Source organism: Bacillus rossius, chromosome 6 (genome assembly GCF_032445375.1).
Source record: "Bacillus rossius redtenbacheri isolate Brsri chromosome 6, Brsri_v3, whole genome shotgun sequence".
In the NCBI taxonomy this organism is placed as follows: Eukaryota; Metazoa; Arthropoda; class Insecta; order Phasmatodea; family Bacillidae; genus Bacillus; species Bacillus rossius.
This window is the reverse complement of record NC_086334.1, coordinates 69,855,187-69,875,029: the sequence shown is the minus strand read 5'-3', so window position 1 is coordinate 69,875,029 and position 19,843 is coordinate 69,855,187. Positions and strand designations below refer to the sequence as shown.

Genomic DNA, 19,843 nt, shown 5'->3' with positions numbered 1-19,843 from the left:
GAATTAAACTCATATTGCATTGCCAATTTCTCGTCCTCATTGCAGTTTTTATATTTTTCGCACAATGTGCACTGGTCCTTCTTCGGAACAAAGAAGCCAATATTAAACTTTTGATTAAAAATGTTTGTGTTATTGCTTAGTTTGCATGGCTTGGTATTATGGTCTGAACAAGCTTTCAGAAACATTCTGTACATTTCTACAAATAGTGAGTTCTCCAGATAAGAATTCCCTTTGGGTATTCTTTCTCAAGTAGTGGGACTCTACATTTGGGAATGAGTTAATATGATCGCACACTCGTTGAACTAAATCTGGATCCAAACATTTATGTTTTCCATGCTTTCCCCTTAGATCTCCCTCAACAGACGGAAGATCTCTGTTTCCTTTTAACAAAGCAGTTCTGATGGTCCGGTCACCAATGTTTAATGTTGCCATGAAGAAGTTTTTACATACTCTCTTCCTAGCCCCACGAATAATGAGGTAATAGGCATTATTGTCTTTTCGAGATGAACCTTCCCGAACATATTCATACCTGGGTGTGATAGCAGTAGTACAATTTACTATGAAAGCACGCTGTAGAGTAATGTCACCCATATTCCAGTAGCTATGAAGTGCTTCTTTGCGTTCTTCTTCGGATATATCTGAAGAGCAATGTTGCTTACATTTGGGACCACATGCTGGCTGTAATTTCTTCTCTTGGACTTCATTTCCTTTAGGAGTGATGTATGCTTCTCCAGTATTATATTTCTTTTTAGTATGTTTCTCTTCCAGGAATCGTAACATATTTTCCTTTTTCTAGACATTCGTTTGACTTCTCCTCTCTCGTGTGTGCCAGCCTCTGTATTTTGTGTTTCTTCTGAATGTTCCATAGTTGTACGTGCCTTTGCTTTCAAGACATTATGTCTTTTTTTTTTCTATAACTGTGTTCTCTTCGCTGTCACAGTCATCAGGTTCTGGGATCCAGTCCTTGTCTGCATTCGAATCATCAAAATCACTTTCACAGAAATCAATTACTTTCTTGAAAACATTTATTCCAGCTACTGAAGTGCTTGGCCCATCATCTATAACTCCAGAGCGTATGTTGAGAGTTGTCACCATGTTGTCTTCTTTCACTGTGTCCGTGTTCTGGATATGATCTTGCTGTACTACATTGGAATTGTCAGTCTGAATCAGCCCATGTTCTTTTCTAACAATTCAGTTTATTACATTTGTACCTAAAACCAAAAGAGAAGGATTGCAATTAATTTAGTAAGATAGGTGAACATAATATAGTATGCACAATTGAACCAGACAGAGAGCACAACCATAATAAAACCAAGAAATAGTTAATGGAAATAGTAAAAGTGATGAGGTAACATTTTGACAAGTGCTCTAACTAAAAAATTAATTTGGATTTAAAAACTACATAGAAAACATTAAACAATGATAATGTTATCATTTACTTCAAATTAACCTGAGCGGTTACTGTATATTCCAAAGTGAAGGTAAAACAATTTTTTATGACTTTTTCTTTACCATTGTGTTGAAGTATTGTGGAAAATGTCCTATCTATAATTATTTTTCCTTTTACAATTAGTATTTAAATGTGGACTTTTTTATTTACTTACTAAATCGATGAAACCACAAAAATCAAATTTATTTTGCACAGTACATTCGTTAGGTACGTCACTTGTTTATTTGTGGACACAAAGAGTTTGATCTTTAAATGTATGTTGCAATGGGTTTGATTGATTAATACAAAAATAATTTTGGATTTTCACCATTGCTTGGAACAACTTGTCTTAGGTTTTCTTGTGTATGTGTTCTTTGAAGGAATGGCGAGTCCAAAATTATTTTTTTTTATTAATTAAACAAGACATGATATTTGATGTTCATGCTTTTCACACTTTTGTCATGAGCCAAGCTTTACAAAAAGCAAAATACAAAATTAAATTGATACAGGCAGTGTCAGAAACTGCAGAATTTGTTGAAAAAATTTCCTAGTGACATAATTTTGTCTACATAAAATAACTACGGTCTTCAGGATTCATAATTTTTGTAGGTACCTAACGAAACTTGTGAAATATAATTAAATTACCAAATTACGAAACGCTGTATTGTTATAACCATCAAAGAAGAATGAATGGACGGTAAATTATACACAAGTCACAAATTAATAAATTCATAATGAGCCGGGGAAAGAAAAAATGTTAATTTTTCATCCGAGATCGCCTTATTCTTGAGATTTTAATTTATTTTCGTGTAAAAATAATTGCAGAATAATATAACAAAACAAGGTTTGCCATTTTTTTTTCATATTGCCTTATAGTAAAAAATAAAAATGTTTGCCAACTGTTACCTATTTAATTGAGATTTTATACACAGATGAGGTCTGAAATATCATTTTATTGTATTACATTTTCACAAGTAGGCTCCTACTATGTAAAAAATTAGTAATATAATAACAATGTTCAATTCAGACACAGCCTCACATTAAAACAACATGGCATGTGCTTCTCTCCACAGCAGTTATGCTAATTAGGGTAGTAGCAATATTGTAATAAAACAAGTTACCTGCATTTTCACAGTTGTTAACATCAGGTAATATCAAGCTCACGTGGTATGTGCCCCGAGACGTCATAATATTCCTATTATTACGTGAAAAAATCTATTTTCATAACATTCACAACAATACAACGATGTACCAAAATAATATACCTACACCATAACAACATAATAAACAGAATACCAACTTCTGAAAAAAAGTCATTCTGAGTATGAAAACACTGATTCAAACAACTGAGTGCTATCTAGCGACTGTGGTACTAACTACTACAAAACGTACTATAAATATCTCAACTGCTTTTCCAAAGATAAGTAAATAATTGAATATAAAATGACATGACATCCAGACAGGAATATTATCTGCAGCAATGCGAAACTGCCACAAGTAGATATGTGGCTTATGATAAAATGTGCACTACAGTGTTAAACTGACGTAACATCAAATGTGGCATGTAGTGAAATTCTCTTCACAGATTAAAACTGCTATATTTAGACATATGGCACACATTTAAATATTTCCATATTGTTAAACTGCCACATCACTAGTTGAGGCATGCTACGATTACAGGAAAAAAAATTAAAACTGCCACATTTCAAAATGTGGCGGTATTGAAGTGTTGAGCAACCTTACTATTACAAAAAGTGTATGTGCAATATAACCATAAAACAAAATGTGGCAGTGTTGGTTAGCAGAACCTACAAAAACACAAGAATTCTAAACTGACACATCTCATCAAACAATGAAATTTGAGCAGATACAGATGTGGCAGTTTTTCACCGGGAAACAGGCCACTTTTCGACACGGAAAACTGGTATAACTCGAAATTGACCATTTTTGAGTTGTGGCGGTATTGTTTTGGGTGTGCGACTTATTTAGCTATCTCAATCTCTAGGATATATGTTATTACGTATTTCCAACTCTTCAATGTTTTAGTATAAAAAATTGTATTGCAGAATTGAGCATGCGGAAAGTAGGACATAGTTTGTGAATAATAAACATATCAAATTTATCGAAATATCATTCCCAAGGGGTTCAAGTGGTGTAATATAGTTTCTATATAGAAAAAAATCACATTTTCGAATCTATCAAAGCAGGTGGTAAAAATTGGCCAAGAACTGTTTTTTTTTTTTTTTTTTTTTTTTAATTCACACTAAAGTACATACAAAATAGATTAACGAGCTTTTTTCATTTCTAAAAATTCCAGCCCTTAAGGGAGTAAAAAGGGAGTAAGTGCGGGAAAGTCATCAACGCCAGGTAAATCCACGACAGGAAAGCTTTAAGCTATAATCATGTATACATACGGAAAAAAAAAGTCTTAGGCAGAAGCTTAATTTTTTAATAATTTAATATAAGAGGAATGAAACACTGTTTTTACTATTGGTTATTAATTAATTCCACTAATCAAATGAAAATTACGTTAGTTTCTTTCAGTAAAATTGTAGATATCTCAGAAAACACTGTATCAGTAGGTAATAGACTGGCTGTGGTATATTATTTCTATGTAATTGAGTTTATTAACCCTCAGAACTTATGCTGTGGAAGGGCAGTGGGGGATGGGTAAGCATACGAACTAAATAGTATTAAATGCTACATCCATGCCTTACCTGGGTTTCAAGCTCAGAGCTCCTCACATGGAACCTACTTGCCAACCTAGTGTGCTACGAAGGTATGCAGTTGCCTCATGTTTTTAACATTTTAAATGAATACATATATTTAACCTCTTTCAGAAATATTATCCCTGTGTTGGTTTTGAAATAAACCAAATAAAACAGACCTGAAATTTCATTGCATCTATTAGTTGATTTAAGGATTTTTTACTTGACCGCATTCCTCGTTTCTTACAATGAGACGACATTGTATTGTTCTGATGATCTGTCTCAGAATTTGCATGAGGGAAGCCGTGTGTTGAAAGCTAGTACTGAGAAATTTTAAATTTTCATTGGAAGTGGATTAAATATACTGTAACATAAAAATAGAACTTGAAATCCAAGATTTGTGTGGAGATGCCAAGAACAACGTGTCGAGACTTATCGACGCACGTAAGTCAAGGCCGTCTTTGAAACCATTGTTGATATCGTCGAGACTTAAATGCAGAGCTTCCAACCAGAAAAATGCCAGTGATCCACTTGTAGGTTCAGCTGTTGCACAGTCGTGCTTTTAGAAGGGACAGAGTTCAGGACATTTGCCATGTTCGGGAATGTACTGTTTCCCGCTACAAGCCATATGTTTTAAAATATTTTGTTTGCACTATTATTGGCATGTTCATAATGAGTTTGTGTATCATTTGGTCTCACCAAAGGTATTTTCCTCATTAAGGATGTTAAAAATTAATGATATTTTACCAGGTTGACCTTCACTTTGCAATACAAACCTTAAATTTTGCTATTAAACCCTAACTTTATTGCTTCAAGTGTGTTGTGTTTAGACGTTGAATCTGTTCTTGAGCTGACTTGGCATTGCTGTTATAGGGAAAAGTTGCATCAGCTGGTAAATGTAACAGTGAAGAGTGTGTGGTGCGCAGGTGGACTTTGTGCACATGCTGAACGCGACCATGTGTGCCACGACGCGCGTCATCTGTGCTCTGCTGGAGGGCAACCAGACGGAGACCGGGATCGCGGTGCCGCCCGCCCTCAGACCGTTCCTGCCGCCGGGTTGGTAGTGTGCTCACTGCAAGTTCCCTGCACTGTCTGGCCAAAGGAAACAATAAACATAAGAAAAACCTCATTGACACAAATCTGGAGTGATTTCGGATTATATAATATGTAAATTTGAACCTCATACAATGCAGTTCGGTGGAAAAAGTGATTAGTCAATGCTAACATTATAAAATACGCACTGACTACAAAATTAAGCTCTGCAACATACAACACTATCTTATTTTTCCAACATAATGTGATAATACATTAGAACCCGTTTTTAAGTACCAATATTTTCCCCTTAATGACCTTGTATTCAAATCCTGTGTATAACGTTTTATAAATTATGTACTTCCCTGTAATATGTTGGTTTTGTAATATTTATAAATTAAAAAAAAAAAAAAAAAATCTAACTATTCTAACACATCCCATTTGTGAAGTTAAACACATTACGCCATATATACTTTTTTTTGTTTAAAATCACTGCTATGCCATAGATGTAAGTTGTTTAAAAGGATTGTATGCAAAACCAAATACAGTACAACCCGGTTATAACATTCCCGTTTGTAACATTTTCCCGCCTATAACACCATAATTTCATGGTCCCGTCATTTCTCCATTTATCACAATGCTTTAATTTCCCACCTGTAACAATATTAAAATTTCTACATTCCCGCCTTTAACGTTCAAATTTGCTTTGATAAGTGCCACAATTTTCAGTATCCCTTCCTTCAAAGTCATAATTTAGAGTGAAATCATAGCTAGAAAATACAGCACACATGTACAAACATCAGATGTTTACATTTGTGTAGTTCACCATAGACGTGGTACACACGCACTCCACAACTTGCACCGGATCGACTATCAATATGGCGTCCTGTTCGCGCTTGTTAGCCTATGTCTTGTTCCGTTATACTTATGATGCGCATTTTGTGCACTGATACATGGTCGGAAACAGTGCTACTGTATTCTATGGTGCTGGTTTTTGTTTCAAAGTTTTAACACCTTGAAATGGTTAAATGTTCTATGGATATATTCAAAGGCTTTTGTTTGTGGTTAACCTTTACCGTAATAATTTTTTTTTAACTTATTGTAGTCACGGTCGTATTTAATTAAAATACGCTCGTATTGAAATTTTATTTAGATTATTGTACGGCTATGATTGCCAATAAATATAAGCGAAAATCATATTCTGTAGCTGAAAAAATTCAGTTTATTAACCAAGTTGACAGGAACCCCAACAAAACATGTGTTGCGATTGCAAAAGAGTTGAATATTTCTGTTTCTACTCTGAACTGTATCGTACAAAACAGCATATTACAGTCAAACCTCATTATTACAAACCTGAAGGGATAATAATTTTAGCACTTTGTAATAACGAGGAATATCATGACAAAAAAATTGATTGAACTTTAAATGCCTATATTTACAACCATAAAGAAAATTATATACACTGTTGGTAGTATAAGCTGGCTTCACTACATGCATAACAATTTGTAAACACTGAAGAAAACAAACACAATGCAACACTTACAGAATAAATCATAGTACAAACTTCAATAAACTTGCATTCATGACACATTTTCTATTCACGCATTTGGTTTAAAAAAAGCATCAATTCTGGTTTGCACTATTTTTTTCTTATAGGCATTGTTTACCACATTACAAAGCTTATCAAAGGCCAGTACTGATCAAGTATTGGTTGAGCAGTCTGTATCCAATCTTTAACTTTGGTCGTATCTACTGCTGCCGACTCCCCACACATAGTTTTGCCAACAAGATTGTTGCGATCCTTAAACCGTTGTAGCCAACCATTGCTGAACTTGAAGTCTCAAATTCCTAATCACAATGCTAGGTAGTCTGCCTACTTCTGAATCATAGGTCCAGAAATAGGCAAGTTTGCTGCACGCATTTCTTCAAACCACTGCAACAAGGTAGCTTCCATTTCTTGATGTTTTGGGCCTCACATTCTTTTTCTTGTTGATAATTTGCACGAACTCGCAAAATCCGATTCAATCTTTTCACGATTTTTTAGTATTGTCGACAACGACGATTGCGGGATGTTAAATTCTCTCGCAATTTCATTTTTCGTTCTCTCTCCATTGTCTACTTCTTCGATAATTTTAACTTTAACTTGCAATGGTTAAAGTTAAAATTATCATTGCGTTTACGTTTCGCAGTCATATTGCAAAACATCTCACACTCAAAATTGAGGTTAAGACACACGTGCGTGAACAATGGAAAATATCAGAACTTTTTTCCATAGATTGTTTAAACTTCTACATATGTACACTTCCGACGGCTAATATTAATAAGGTTCATTTTCCGTTTACAACATGGCATCTTTTCTAGTTTAGTTACTAACATCGCCACTAGAGTTGAACTTTTCATCTTGTTTTTCGACCATTTTGCGCTGTAGGATACATACATCTATCTTTGGAGACACGTTGTTTACATGACGGTTATGAAGACGTGATTTACTTTAGACTTCGGCGGTGAAATTCGTATTAACCGTTTACTTATACACGTTAACAGCTACTTGAGGGATCAAAACAACTTCGTAATTCATATTAACCGTATTTCGTATTAAAAGTACTGAATAACATAGGAAAGCATACCTTATTTTCTGGGACTGTGAAAGTACTTCGCTTAAACGGGAATTTTGTACTAAGCGGATTCGTATAAATGAGGTTTGACTGTATTATGTATTATCTATAAATAAAATTAACTAATTTTCCACTCTATTGCTGTACTTAGTGTATTTCTCCTGTACTTTGTGTTGTTTTACCTATACTCTTTAATTTAATCAATCTACGCGTAATTTATACAAAGTAAAGATGTAATTTTATGATTTCCTGCTTATAACATTTTCCTGCTTATAACATTTTTTTAAGTTGGTCCCTTGGAGAATGTTATAACAGGGTTGTACTGTAGTAAGTGCACCATAACAGTTAGGGCTACGCGTTAGCTTTGACTTACACTGTGTATTTGATGTAGCGAAGGTTCATACAAATCCTTCTGTTCCTTGTCGTTCTGGTGTGTTTTCAGATGTAATACGTAGTTCTACAATATTTTAGTTTGCCATTCAATCCATGATGAAGCAAAAATAACGTAACACATTTTCAATCGCAGATAAATTTGAATTTATTTCATTTGTAGATAGATATCCACAAAAGTCGTGTGACCAGTGGCAGTGGAATAGGACATGGACACTTCCACTCTAAACGCTATCGTCATGAATCGTGAGACAGTTTTATACAGAAATGTTGCAGTGTGTCTGTTAAGACAAAGAAAATAAACTGGAAATTAATGAAAAATTGATGGCTAGGTTTAAGCAAATTGGATCATCGAGGATACCATCAGTGGCAAAATACTGAGAAGGCTTGCTTTGAAGTTACTGATGATTGGTTAATTGATATTTCCTGTGGTCCCCCCCCCCCCCCCCCCCCCTGAAAAAAGTTGTAACTTGGTTCTACTATAGACCGAAAACAATAATATGATCATATGCCAATAGCCACTTTAAAATTCAAAACTGTGCTCAATGAATTCTTGGATATAAGTGAATACTTTTGGAGACACAATGTTAAATATTTTACTGATCTGAATAAACATATCCCAACATGACTCAACTTTATGAGCTGTGTGTTGGTGAGTGGTTGTGGTTTCTTGTAATTGAGGCATACCATGTTTTATCGCATAATCATCGCATTCGCATAATCATCGTCACATTGTTTTTTTAGGGCGTCAAAAATTAGGGAAAAAATTCTCTCATAAAAATTGCATGATGTTTTTGGTTCCGCTGTTAGATTCAGAGCTCTTTGTGTGTGTGGTAAACATGACCTTGCTAAAGATCACATGACAAAGCATCGGAGCAACAGCATTTGGTTTTAAGTTTCTGTCAGGTATTGTGGTATTTATAATGGGAAAATAAAGTAACTAAAAACATTTTTAAGATGTACCCGAACTACCGTGTTTTCTCGTGTAATCGTCGCACATTTTATACTAAAGTCAAGTTTGAAAAGTAGGGGTGCGACAATTATGCAGAAAAATTTTTTTTTGTTAGGTAAGGTTATTTATAAAAACACAACCCATTCATGGAAAGTACTTTCTTTTTTTAAGAAAGGTGGAGTATACAAGAGCACGCCAAACAATTTATATTAATAATTCATGCAAAAAAACCTTTCTTCAATTTTAAATAGAAAAACAAAATCTGTGACCCGAACGCAAGCCACTTGAATATGTGACGTGAACAAACGCGTAACTATTGTCGTAGTACACACTTACCATGAAAGAGTGCGGGCCATCAAATGTAGTTAACTTGGCACTCGACGGAGAGCGCGCGTTGGAGAGATATCGATATTCGACTACGTGTGCTCGCTCTATATGGAAAGCAACATAACCAAACATGAATTATGCCAATTAGCGCTGGCTACAGTTTTATAAGCGATACACAGCGGCGACGCAGACGAACAGATAAAGGTTATAACGTTTAAAAAATTCTTTAAAAGAAAATTTACACATCAGACAACTTTGTATTTCCGTTAATTAAATAAGTAAAATAGTTCATTTCCGAATATATATTAGATTTCTACTTTAAAATACACCGTTTTATACAGAAAAGATACTTACACAAAGCACTCAGAATCTAATAGTGGGACCAAAAACATCATGCGACGTTTATGCGGGAAGTTTTTTTTATCCAAATTGTTACACTCTAAAATATGGGTGCGACAATTATGCGATAAAAGAGGGTATATGATTTCCCTTTCAATATGGTCAAATGTTTCAGTCCCGCCATTTTCTCCATAAGATGTTCATTATTTTTTCCAATGTTGTTGCCCATAAACCTCTTTTCCCGTATAAAACTATGTATTTTAAAGTAGAAATCCACTTGTCGTTAGGAAATTACTGCATATTTAATTAACAGAAAAATTATTATCACCACTGTGTAGCCAGTGCTAATTGCCATTATTCATATTTGGTTACGTTGATGCTTGTATAGAGTGCGCGTACGTAGTCAAATATTGATATTAATAGCTTGCCAAACTACATGGGATAGCCCGCACTCTTTCATTGTTAGTGTGTACTGTGACGAAAGTTATTGGTACACGTTCGGATCACGGTTTTTGATTTTCTATTTTGAATTTAAATGTATATTATATATGTTTTTGTTGCATGACTAATTAATTTAAATGGTTTGGCATCTTTTCTATACTCTACTATTTAATTTAACGTACTTTCCATGCAACTTATTTTGTTTTTTTGAAAAACTTAACCCCAACAAAAATGCTTTTCTCGAATAAAAATTTATCCCCTACTTTTCAAACTTGATTTTATCTTAAAATGTGTGACGATTATGTGATAAAACATGGTATTAATTAATTTATTAAATTTCATGTTTAGTATCTCTATTTGCTCAAAAGATTTTTCACCACCAAGTGACTCCAAGTTATGTTTGTTGCATCTGGAGCATGAAAGTAAGAAAGTCATGATAAATATTTGCAGAAATCATGTAGCGCACTATACTGCAGTGCAGTTTGTGTGCTGAGGCAGCCTGAGGGAAGGGCCGGAGGCATGGCGCCACAGACACAAGTGGCGGTGTGCTTGCAGAGTACCAGGAGGAGATCCCCTTCGTGAAGCCGGCGCCCATAGACGAGGCCGAGACCAGGAAGCACAAGAAACAGAAGGAGGGAATGAAAACTGCCGGTGGCGACAAGTGATGGTTGGAGACGCGCTGCAGGAAATAAAGCACTTCGGCTGGGCACGTTGTTGTTCTCTGTTCTTTCCCTTGAGCTGTGGCACTGAGTATACAAGTACAATATTTAAAGTAATAATATTACAAATTACATTGTGAGAAAATTTTTTCGCAAATTTCACAAAACAAACGAAAGCTTTTTATGCAGTTTATTTATGCGAATGTAGTGTAACAAAATTTAAAAATCATCCCAGTTTATTTGCATTGCTGTTTCTTTCACAGTAATGTCAGCTGCTATGTTTTTCGTAACTATTTTTGCTCAAAACTTATAATTTGTAACTTTGATTAGTCTCTTACTGGCAGGCGCTGTGGAGCTGCCCTTTGAAGTAATGGTTTGAAAGATGTATACTGTACAGGTGTACCTTTCTGCTCTTAAGGCAAAACCACAGCATCGATGTAATGGACAAAACTGCAGTAATCGCTATGATTTTAACCTGGAATTTAAATTATGTGTTCAGGTTCATGAAGTATACTTGGAATAAAATGCAAATTAAATATAGAATACTGTGTGTAATTTTAAAGGGTTTTATAGTACTCCGGTGACAACACACATTTCCACAAAATATAAACAATTTATCTAAGAAACACTACTAATCATAATCATAAACCCTGTTCCTTAATTCTAATTTAAATAGTAACATATAGTCTCGGTTAACACGGGCTCAGTTCTGTCAATACTATGCTAATTCTCTCTATTAGCTATCAAAAAAAACATTGCAAAACATTATTTAATTATTTTCATAATCAAAATGGGATAATCTACATATGATGCATCTATGGTGTTCTGAAAATTTATCAGATTCAAGCTAACATTAATTTTTAATGTAAAACTTATTATTTCAAAGGCTCAAGCTAAGTGTGCTCAGCGGTTCAGCAATTGGTCCACTGGATGAACTCTAATATAAGCACAAAATTTAACTCAACGAGAATTATTATATTTACTCTAGTATTCATAAGGTGAAAACAGACACCATCCGTTTCATTTTTAACGTAGCAACAAAAATTTTGACTCATAATAACAATATTGTCAAGGTACTGTTACGTATGCCGGGCATACGTACATTGATGACGCCAGCGCGGCGCCTAACCGTGAGAGGTTACAGTACAAAAAATATATTAAATCCGTAAATGTTTAGTATGGCGTTAGACTATAACAAGGGGTACGATGTTTCAGGTGTTTGTTTGGGGAGAACAACTCACCTCAGTTAGATGTATACCATACTATGTTGAAGTCGATGACCCTTTTGGAATCGGCCTCCATTCTGCAATGTCGAACTACGATTGCGGATGATGGAAACGTAGGTACTTCCTTTGAGTTTGACAGTTCTGGGTTGACTAAGGCAGATAGAACAGGAATTGGAATTCAACTCAGCAGTGATGTCTTTGTCTGCTATTTCTTGATACTCCACCAATGGAATGACATCCCTCCTTTGGAATGTTGTATTGGCGTATATTCTTCTTAGTTTCTCTTCGTTTGACATTGTAGTAACTGACAACGATTTATCATCTTCTAGGAAGTTTCGTAATATTTATCAATGATGTCTCTTATAATTTGTTGCAATGATAGAAAATCAGAAATATCTATATTGCAGATATTCGTTAATCAATATAATGACGGCTTTCACTGCTTACAATAAATATTTTGAACTTAACCAGAAGTCTTTCACGCAGGAGCTCGTTTTCATGTATCCTTTGAATACGACGATGGAACGATTGCTTTCAAAATGCAAAAATATCTAATTCTTGTCCACAATTCTCAAAGATATGGTATGTTCAAACAAAATATAAATAATTAAACAGCGCAATGCTTAGAGAAATAACTGCCGGCAAAAAATTTTTTTATTGCAGTAAGAAATTATAAAGAACAATTGCGTTTAACACATGTAAGGCAATTATAAAAAAAGAATAAATAAATAATTATTTAGTTTGTAATATAAAACTTCTATGAGAGCGCAACCATTTGCCTCTATAGAATGTTCACAGATTTGGTGGAGGAGGGGGGGGGGATATAACCACTTTTCCTGCTGTTTGTTTTCAATTTCATTCTATTTGTTGTATTAGTTGGTAGGAATTATAGGTTTTTCTTAGGACTTCCAGGGGGGAAGGGTATCTCCCCCATCCCCTCCGCTGCCTGTCCACTGGGCGTTTACTAGCATCGTGCTCTTTCAAGCTCTCTATACAACAGAACTGTGGATTTCATTTTTTTTTGTACCATAGTGGCTTTAGGTTGGAAATAAGTGTTTTCTGTGGCTGTTGCTTTAGTGCAGTCTAGTGTCATCACCAGATAATGTTATTCCAGTAACACTGTACAAAAATCACACTGAAATCAAGCCACAAATTACATTATCAGGAGTTAGGTTATAATGAGTGCAAACATGTCAACTTCTCTTATACTTCTTTTCTTATTGGTTAAAATTCATCTCATTTAGTGTACATAATATGATTGATTTATTTTGGTAAAGGTAATAATAACAAAAGAAAAAACTATTATTCAGGTTTTTTATGTGTGTTTAGATGAATGATGATTTAAAATGTCACTTTAACATGTCAATAAGATTCAGAAGCCATACAATTTTAGTATCAAAAATTGAGGCTATTAATGGGAATAATTTTGTGATACGGTCATCTAGTCACCCAAGGGCAAGTGTCTGGGGATTTCAGTGCCAAACTAACTTTGGTTTACTTTGTATGAAAGACATTTTAGTATAAAATATGTCTTAAATTATAATATTTCTTTAAAAATGACTCAATTGTAGGGAAACATTGAATAGGATATGCTGGACTTCAACAAATTAATTGACCACAGCCGTAAGACATAATAAACTACAATATGTTCTTAGAATGATTCTTGTAATAGGGATGATTGCTTTCAGCTACTGATGGGTCATATCACAAGTTTTGAATTTTTACATTGGCACACGTGTGGGAAAAGAGAAGAGGAGTAAAACATTTGGAGATTTTTGTTTAAGTAATACTAAGAAAACTAAGAATCAACTTGCATCTAATCATAAGTTCAACCATAGTAATGAATGTTTTAGTGTAAACAATGACATAAACTTAGTTAAAATTAAATAGGTGTGTGTTTAATATTTATTTTAAATTGTCTACCTCATGAAATGAAAAGAAGCTAATTGTGATTTCAAAACAGTGAAATATATCCTCGAACACACTAAAAACAGAAGTTTTAAAATCAGATACTTAATCTTTATACTAAAAATTAAGAAGGTTTACGCATAACCACTTTGAAAAAAATATGATTCTTAAATATGGTTTTTGTTATGAATTAAAGCTACTATGCATCTGACAATTTATTGTACCTTTTTCTTTAGTAAAAATGTTTGGATACAGCACATACTTTTCTTTTAATAGTAAGATGTTATAAATTATAAACATACTGTAATTGCATGGGCTAATTAATTAATACTACAGGTTTGTTCTTAACATTGAGAAACACGTATTGCGTATCAGAGGAAAGGTGGTAGCATTTTTCACTCTCAAACAATTAGAAGAGTCTGTGATGCAAGTAATAGTTTTAACTTTCTCGATTTCCCACCACCATTTACAAACAGATAACTTGAGCTTCATTATAGACTATATGACTATAGAACTGGAGAAACTCTTGTTTGCTCGAAGCATTGCTAAGGTTGGCGAGGTTGCACCACTAAGGGTGGCCAACCTCAACTACAGAACAAGGGTTTTGAAGCAGGGAGAGCCAACAACTAATTGTGTGCCAGTCTTTTGAGTGGCAAAAGTGAGTAGTGGTGAGAGAGACTGTTCAGGAACAGAACTCCAATAAGAGAATAAGCTACTGTCAAGTCTTTTCCAGTGACATTTGTAAATAGTACAGTAAATAGTTTAGTTTTCATTTTGAACTTCAGGTCGCCGATAGTACTTCCCAATATCAATCTATCCTGTGAAGGAGAAAACCCAACTCTCAATAATTGTTCTCAAGAAATAGCAGATCAAGAAACAAGTCACAACTTAAAATACTAGTAATGTATCAAAATTGCTAAGGCAGCGTGGCCTAGCAGTTAGAGCAACGCACCCTTCCCTTGTGAGTTATATATTTAAATATTTAGTGTGAGGCAAAGCTGTATCTGGGGCAGGTAGCCAAGGAGGGGCATCTGCCCCCCCCCCCCCCTTCTCCAAACCCTTTTAGTAAAAAAATTAAACAAAAAAATATGAAAAACTATTTCTGAGAAATTCACTAACAGGTTAGTATTGGTATTTTAACACTGATTAAACTACTTAAGAAAGATAAACACTACATTGTCTGTGAGAAGTCATATGAACTACACTCTTAGAATTACTTAAGTTTAGCTTTCAAAGAGGGTGGATTCCGATAAATTACCAATTAAACCCTCCCCCTTATTTCCCCTTCTAACATTTTGAGCTGGGTACATCCTTAGAGTGAAGTAAAGAACGTATTAAATTAGAGACTTGTGTAAATGTTAGTGGATGAGTATACATTGACATAAACAATTAGGCTATCCCAAACTTGACAATTCCCACTCGTTACAATATTATTACTGCTAGTGCCATCGTACATAGTGCTTTTTTGTTTACATTTTATTTATCTGTCCATCTGCACATCGGTGCAAACACATAATTTGTGAAAATTTAAACTTTCTGTCGTGTGCTGTTTGCATAGAAAGGCTGACGGAATAAAAATAACTGGGTTTTGTATTGTTCTGGAAATCTTAATGTTTTAAACTGCCTGGCTTGATAGTTTTTTAGTTTTTACGTGAATACGCTTTCAAATTTCTTCCATAGTGGGAGGTAATTAAAAAAACGAATGATAACAAAATCGGGGGATAATACAATTTTGTGTTGCAGCTACATATCTATCATCTCCGTCCGAAATTTAATTACACCAATGGTTAGCTATAGGATCAAACAATTCGTTACGCTAAGTGAGGACTGCGACGAATCGCGCGCGATCGAGGGGAATCGCCGCCATTTTGAGGTCATTTTGCTGGGTTTCGTGATTTCCTTTTAGTCTAATTTTTGACTCGGAGAAGCTACGATGTTCGTTTCAGTTTCAATTGTCAGTTCTCATAAAAATCTATAGATTGCATATATAAAACATAAGTGTAAAATAGTTACAGTGAATATATATGGTGTTAAAATAAAAAAAATAAAAATATATAATGTCGGCCTATAGGCGTCAAAAAGCCAAATCCAAATTCTGAGATCGTATACGGTTGGAAAGGGCTTCCCAAAAGCAGTCGAATGATACCAATAAAACACCATATGACCGAGTGAAGCAGTGCCGGGAACGTAAAAGAACGAATGCGATCGAGCAGATCAACGACGGTGCCAGTACATCTGCAGCTGGGGCGGTTGAAATCGCTTCTATATCGACGCCAGACTGTGTAGGCATAGATTGTGTACGATCGTCGATTATGAAGACACATTGGGCAGCAGCTAGTGCACGTTTCATACGTTTATCAACAACACACGGCCATATCCATGACACAGCCACACTCCATTTTTTCACGCAGTATGCCACACCCCATTTTTTCACGCAGTATGTCTTTATAAACCCGCACATTAAAAAATAACTAATTTTTGGGGCTCAGCATCCAGGTCCATCATCTTATTTCAGGCGGGAAGAAGTGGACACAAGATGGCCTTAGGACTGTTCCTGCCAGGTAAGTGCCTCGCATGCCAATGTTGTTTAGGACATATACGTGGTAACTACAGTTTTAGGGGACTGTACCAAGATTTTCATGAGCATTGGTTGAAACTGTAGCACTGAAATGAAACTGAATTTTTTTCTTGGCAGAGACTGCAGTATTAAGATAAATACTACAGTAAAATTTGAATATACCTAGTTATTGTGAAAAGCTGATAAACATTATTTTAAACATCATTTTAAGCTAACCATTCTGAATGTCTATGTGAAATTCAAGTGTATGTGTTTAAAAAAAAAAAAAAATTGTATAACAAATGAACACTCTAAATGTTTACATTTATTTTATCGCTTCATCAAGTGTGTCCACTCTTGTAAAATGTCCTTCCACCAACTGCGCGCTAATATTTCTCGGTTATGATGATTTTGCCTCCCTGCATGCCTGCAGTTATAGTTCCACTGAAGAAGTACACGTCATCTCACATGTGCCGCAAACCTGAGGCTTCCACCCCCCCCCCCCCCCCTCCCCACCAATTAATCAACCAATAAAATAAATTTTATTTAACCACATCCACAATTTGATAAAATTAAATAAACAAAATTGTAATGAAAATGGTGCACGTTAATATTTATTACATGACTGTGTACTTGACCCTTCAGTCGGACAGTGAATAGGCGTGGTCGGGAAATCAGGGCTAGCCACAGCTCTATTAGTGAAGCAGGCAGGTGCAATCAGGCGACCTGCTTTTGTCCACGCACGAAGTTACAGCTATCTGCCCGTAACTAAAAGAGACGGAGATATGGAATGGCATGATGTTTTACGTCGCACAGTTAGCCATGCACAGATACAGGCGTAGCCATGTTGGCGGGGGGGGGGGGGGGGGAGTGTTAGGGGTTTTCTAAACCCCCCCCCCCCCCCTTTATCGCCCATTTTTTTCTTATCTGAAAGCAGTTTAACTAAAAGCCTGGGTGTCTTACTGCTATCACCGGCCACTGCACTGGAGGGGAAGAGTAAGCGAGCCCTACCGATTCTCCTTCCCTTCCCCTACCCCTGTCACGAGCAGAAGCTATAAGGTTGTGACGCCGTGACGGGTCCCAAGTTTTCAAATATCTTACACCCATTGTATTTAACCAGCGCGGTAATTATAAGCAGGTGGTGACTGGGTAACTCTTCAAGCTAAAGCTAATTGTTTCCAGGAATAGACCAGTTCTGCCGAAACCCAACCATTTTTATTCTTTTTTTTTTGTACTGTCGAGCTTCGAGCATGATTTATGATTTTGAGTGGACGTGGACAAGGCACTTCGATTGATTAAAATATCTTTAATTAATTTCTTACTTCATCACTCAGACAATTTTTTATTAAAAAATTAATAATATTTTTACCATTACAATATTTAAAGTTAAGTACCGAAAACTGCTCAAATAGCACTATTTTACACCTTAAAATACAAATTTTTCCGGGGGAGGACCCCCGGACCCCCCGCTTTAATAGGGGGGGGACCATGCTTCTTAACCCCCCCCCCCCCATACACAAATCCTGGCTACGCTACTGCGCACAGAAGGTTTATCTGGGATCATGATAGCTTGCAAAACATGCTTGATACCGACTCGTAAGTCTACATAAGTAAAACGCATAGTACAGTAGCATCCCTCTGATTGGTGGGTACGGGGCTGGGTTGATCACCTGCAATGTATGTATGCTTCGTGTTTGTTGGTGCTGACTCCGGCGGTGCACCGGCTGATCAGCCAGTCTTAGTCATCGCGATGCACTTTGACCTTGTGCCCATTGGGTAGTCTGTCCAAGTATGTGGTAGGCCCAAGCCGGGCAATCAGCTTATGCGGAGCAGACCATTTTGGAGCCAAGCCCATTCAAAAGTTGCGTCCCCTGTCGATAGGTGATGGCGCCTAACATATACAGTCTGTCGTGGACTCAGTTGATCTGGGAGCTGAGTTGATTGGGAGTTCGATGAGAGTGGAAATGAATTTGACGCCATCGCGCCTCCTCCATTGGTGCCTGATCCATGGTCCTCGCTGCTTGGACTTCCCCGGGTAACAGTTCTGCTGGGGGGTCCGGCACCGGAGAGTGGGAAGATGGATACCCCATTTTGTATGGTTCGTATCTAGTCTGAGCCATAGTTGTGTTTTGATATCTTGATGACAGCGCTCGGTGGGATTGGCACAGGGATGGTAGGTCGGAGTGGTGTGGTGCTCCACTGCCCACCTTCGGCAGGAGGACTTCCAGTGCTGCCCTGCGAACTGTACCCCGTTATCAGTAAGCAGTACCCCGGAATAGCCATAACGTGGAGGACCACCACCATGCCGGCCTTCACATTGGCCACCGCGAATACCTCCGCCCACCATGTGAAGTCATCCGTGGCCACCATGACGTGCGCAGGTATATCCGTGGCCACTGTATGGAAGAGGACGTCGGGATGTCAGGGAACCTGTGTCTCCACCCTGTCTGGACGGCGTGCCTTGCGTTGTTGGCACTGCTGGCATGTGCGGACGTAGTTCTATGCCCGGCCAGTGGAACATCCACCCAATTTCCTGTAGTGGCTGCTCTGTGCCGGGATGACCAGCCAGTATGTAGTCATGTGGGTAGTGAAAAATGGCTGGCCTCACAGCTGGGGGCGCGTACATAAAAATTACATATTTTCAAGATGGTGGACATGACGTCATACTAGCTGACAAAATATATACTTTGAAAAAAATTGGTGGGGGTCAGTCTGCCTGCAGCCACCATGAGGGAAGGATGGTCGCTATTTTTTTTTGTCCTCACGGGGTTCGAACAGAGTACTTCGAGCTCCATGTCTAAAAATTATTTTTTTTTTTAAATTTTTTTTAAATTTATTAGTTGAATTTTTTTTATTAAAATCGGGTAATAAATAAAGATTTTCAAGATGGCGGCCGTAACGGAAATTGCAACGGTGATGTCATAATCCTATAAGAGGCTTATCGGAGGCTGTAGACATGGATGATTAAGCCTCTTTTAGGATTTTGTTTTCTTTCTACAACAAAATACTTTTGAGGTTTTTCAAAATCCTAATTTTTGAGGAAGAAAACGAGAAATTTTTCCTCAAAATGGTAATTTTTGAGGAATTTGGAGGAATTTTTGGAAAAAATTAGGATTTGAAGGTGTAAAATAGTGCTATTTTTAGCAGTTTTCGGTACTTACCTTTAAATATTGTAATGGTAAAAATATTATTAATTTTTTAATAAAAACTTTTTTTGAGTGATGAAGTAAGAAATTAGTTAAAGATATTTTTATCAATCC

At 36.2% G+C, this 19,843-nt stretch overlaps 1 protein-coding gene across 2 annotated transcripts in view; it reads left to right on the top strand.

Annotated features, from left to right (window-relative positions):
* Window positions 1-10,942, top strand: part of LOC134533286 (serine--tRNA ligase, cytoplasmic) — a 109,749-nt gene extending 98,807 nt beyond the window's left edge. For both annotated transcript variants that reach the window (XM_063370742.1, XM_063370741.1), the window contains exons 9-10: window positions 5,064-5,193; window positions 10,789-10,942. In XM_063370742.1, the coding sequence (XP_063226812.1) occupies window positions 5,064-5,193; window positions 10,789-10,898 (240 nt within the window). In that variant the 3' untranslated portion in view covers window positions 10,899-10,942. The remainder of the gene's footprint in view (window positions 1-5,063; window positions 5,194-10,788) is intronic.
* The last annotated feature ends 8,901 nt before the right edge of the window (window positions 10,943-19,843 follow it).